The 3,931-nt window shown below is 28.5% G+C and overlaps 1 protein-coding gene across 1 annotated transcript; it reads left to right on the forward strand.

The window, feature by feature from the left end:
* The first annotated feature begins 1,341 nt into the window (after positions 1-1,341).
* Positions 1,342-2,492, forward strand: LOC145841526 (uncharacterized). Its single transcript, XM_082948885.1, has 3 exons — positions 1,342-1,588; positions 1,953-2,056; positions 2,184-2,492. Exons 1-3 carry the CDS (start codon positions 1,342-1,344, stop codon positions 2,490-2,492), a joined length of 660 nt encoding a protein of 219 aa, XP_082805011.1.
* Positions 2,493-3,931: the final 1,439 nt, after the last annotated feature.

Raw genomic sequence — 3,931 nt, forward strand, 5'->3', positions numbered from 1 at the left:
GTTAAATTAAATGAAACTTAATGAAGAAAAATAAAGTTTTGATTAAAATAAAAATTCGGCAGTAAAAACATTTAAGTGATAGTTTATAACACTTATTGATTGAACTTGAGTATTTATTGTATTAATAAAAAATCGATAGTTAATGTAGGAACTTTTGTTTTTACTGTTATATAACAACTAAAAAAAAAGTCAATTTAAATTAGCAATACTTATAAACTTAAGTTTTATCAGTAATATTAAACAATTTTTTTTTAAACTTTTATGCTAATTAATAAACAAATTATAAAGTTTATGTTTAAAAAAAAGGTAAACTGCTTTTTATAACAAACTCTATCTTAATAAGTTTTTAATATATACTATTTGATAGCATGAACTTTATAAATTTTATAGTTAAAAAAAACTAATTTCTTTTACATTTATTAATAGTAAATGCTAGTTTAATGTATTATTTATAAGTAGTTAATTAAGTTTTTAAAGCTACTACAACGTTGTAATCTTTAAAATGTTATCGTTTAGTATTGACTTTATAAACAAATTTTTTTTAAGCTAGGTTAGATACAATTTTTTAAGTTAGACGTAGTTGAAGTAAAGTCGTACATTAGAACAAATTAAAAAGCTATGCTTAAATAAATAAATTAGAATTTTTTTTATTGGTAAATGGTATGTTACTAAATCAAAAACAAACGAGTGATAAAAAAGAGGAAAAAAGGAAAAGGTGGAAAGAATTTTACATATATAAGCAACTATCGAGTAGAAAAAGTTTAATAACATATGATTTTGTTATAGCATTAAAAACACTTTTAATCGAATGAATACTTCTTTTTAGATGAAACCTTAAAAAACATAATGTTTGCAAAAGTCAGTCACGAATTGATATACATTTTGTTGGTAATACATGCAATGTTCACATCTACACCTTCGTAAAGCAATCATTGTCAGCTTAGGCTCAAAACTACAATGCATTAAAATAGAAAACAAAGTAAAGAGGTCATCAAGTTGATCAAGTGTGTTCACGAGCACTCACAATACTATAAGTGCGCGCCCTGTACCACCAATGCATCAGTGGCAGGCGATTGCATGCAAGCTGCTAATTTCAAAACCGAATACGTGATGTATGACTTTGCTAACTTTATAATTTTTTTATGTAAAAATCATAACTCAGCTGAAGACCTGTCTTATAGTGCTTTTTTTTTTAATTGAAAAATGTTTTAGATAAATGCTTAAGATTACAAGGAGCACAGTATTCAAAGTTTTGAATTAAGTACACCAAAAGCTAGAAAACTTTTTTTTCCAGAAGTTATAGCATATTTTAAACAAAGTAAAAAGTCAACCATGTACATTATGCGCGAGATGAGAAGAAGCAAGTCCCCGTCCCAATCGGTCCTCGCCGCCTTCCTGGTCGCAACGCTCTGCTGCCTCCAGGTGCTGGGCGCCAGGGAAGAACCCGCCCAGTTCACCCCCACCGACTCGGACTACCACCTGATGGCGCACGAGTGCAAGCGGAGGCTGGTGGACACCAAGAACGGGTACACCATCGTGTTCAAACAGGACGAGGTGTTCGGGCAGAGGAACTCCGAGCATGAGCACAGTCGGTTTCGGTTTCGGTGCTTTTTATTTTTTAAAAAGTTTTGATTTTGTTCTTTTTTAGGAAAAAAATGTTAAGTTCGCGACTTACTGTTCAATAAAACTGTTTAATATAAGCTTTTTAGTACTAGTTTGAACACTTTACTTCACTCAGTTATTAAACTTGTTAAAATTTGATAATGAAATTGCAGTGTATTAGATATTCACATGGACTTTTGTTTAAAATAAATAATTTTTTATAGGTAGCAAGAATTTATTATATATAAATAAGTAGTTAAGTGCTCACAGGTAAATTAAAAATAACAAAAAAACAATCTAAAAGTTTTTTCTTTATTAAGTTTTTATTTATTTATTCAACAACTTTAAAGGTGTCATCGAGCTAACCGCAGTTGGGCCGAACAAAGTGATTATGAAGGGCTCAAAGTCAAAACGGTACCTGTGCTTGGACAGAAAAAATAACTGGATAACACAAGTAATTTTTCATTTAATTAAAATTGTCTATTGACTGCAGAATAACAAGTTAGTTCTGAAGAGAAAAAGTAATTAAAAAGTGTACCGACGCTCTGCTATTTGTTACAATGGTGTATATATTAAAACAGTTAAACTTGGACTTGTCGAGGTGCACGCTCAATGAGGAAACCGGCAACCGAGGCTACAACTTCTACTACCGGTACAAGTCGAAGCGCGCCAGCAGCAGGAGATCGAGGAAGCTGAAGAAGCGTCTGTACTTGGCGCTAAACAACCGGGGCCAGCTTTCGAAAAAAGCCAGAAAAGACGACAGTTGCGCGATGATGCTGAGGATAGTCAACGACCCGGACACTCCCTGCACAGAGGAAAGGTTGAACCGCGCCAAGTCTTTTTCTTCGGAAATACTGAAGAAAATTCAGCGCCTTCGCAACAAGAACTGAAGCGTTTTGAAGCATTTTGCTGGTTATATCTGAAGCACTGTAATGGTAGTATTAAATTTAAAGTTGCTTTTAGAACGTGTGGCTTGGAGAACATTAAGAGAACTATTATTAGAGTTTAGTGACATAAAAACCTCACTGCATATTGTTAATTAACTTAATATAAAAAGCTTTTATACATTTACCAAGCTAGTTAGTAAAAGAAAGTCGATAATGCAAGATGTCTTTTTTTCTATTATTTTATTCTTCAAAATAAAAGTATCAAAATAAAAAACGCTTTTTAAAATATACTTTTACCTATAAAAATTTTTTTTACTCATGATTTTAAATTATTTAAACAAAGAAATATTAAATACAAAACTACTATAAAAATCATATTAAAGTTATTTGTTTTTACAGTAGTATTTATACCGTAGATTTTATTTAAGTTATTTATTTTAGTTTTTTTTATTGCATTCACATAAATTTTGAAAGTGTATATAACAAGTTTACTTTAAAATTTTGAGTAGTGTTGTATTGTCGATCTTTAATTTAGTTCGAAAGTGTGTATGCGTATTGTTTTGTCTTTCATCGTTAATAATAAAACAGTTTGATTAATTGTTTTTTTTTTGTATAAAAACTAATTTTTCTAATATAAAAAAAGTAAATGAGTCAATTGTTTCTATTGATTTTGAAAAAAAAAAAAAAAAACTGTATTCTTAAGTGTTATAACTTGTTGTAACTTATTAAGTATACTCTAAAATCTAACTATTTGTTATTTTCGGTTGGTTTTTTATTAAAAATAATAAAAAGATTTTAAATAATTACTTGGTAGTATAATTCAAACTTATATAAAACCATTTAGAAGATAAAAACTGCTAAACAGCTTTTGATACACTTAAATTAAAAAAAACAATTAAGGTACGTTTAAGTGGTCCATTAAACTATGTTGGACTTGATTAGTTGTTTTACAAATATCTTAAAAACTTTCACATAGTTGGAATTAGTTAGTTTTTACCAACATATTTACCAACATTGTGTTTGGAACCTTAATCTTATATTTCAAATTAAATTTAACTTTATGAAGCGAATATGATTGGCCCTTCAATTGTTTAAGGTTTGTTTTTTACTAACATTTGTTTAAGTTTTATAATAAAAAAGTTAATAACTTTAAAGAAATTTTAAAAATCTTCATTTTGTAAAACATTATGGTATAAAAAACAAGATAACTAACTAACAAAAAAAGATGTCGTTTGAATTTTTAAACAGTAAACAACATTTATTATAACGTAATTTTGTAAGTTAAGATAAAAAAAGCATTCTAAGTTTTAATATTATTCCAATAAACTTATATATTTCGAAACAGTAAAACTTTGTTAAAAAGCAATGTAAATAATTTAATATATTGACATCTTATCTAAAAAGAGTTTTTTTCCATGACGCTTCTTGGAAGCATGGTTGGC

The sequence above is a fragment of the Thalia democratica genome, chromosome 7 (assembly GCF_965202585.1).
Source record: "Thalia democratica chromosome 7, ktThaDemo2.hap1.1, whole genome shotgun sequence".
NCBI classification, from domain to species: Eukaryota; Metazoa; Chordata; class Thaliacea; order Salpida; family Salpidae; genus Thalia; species Thalia democratica.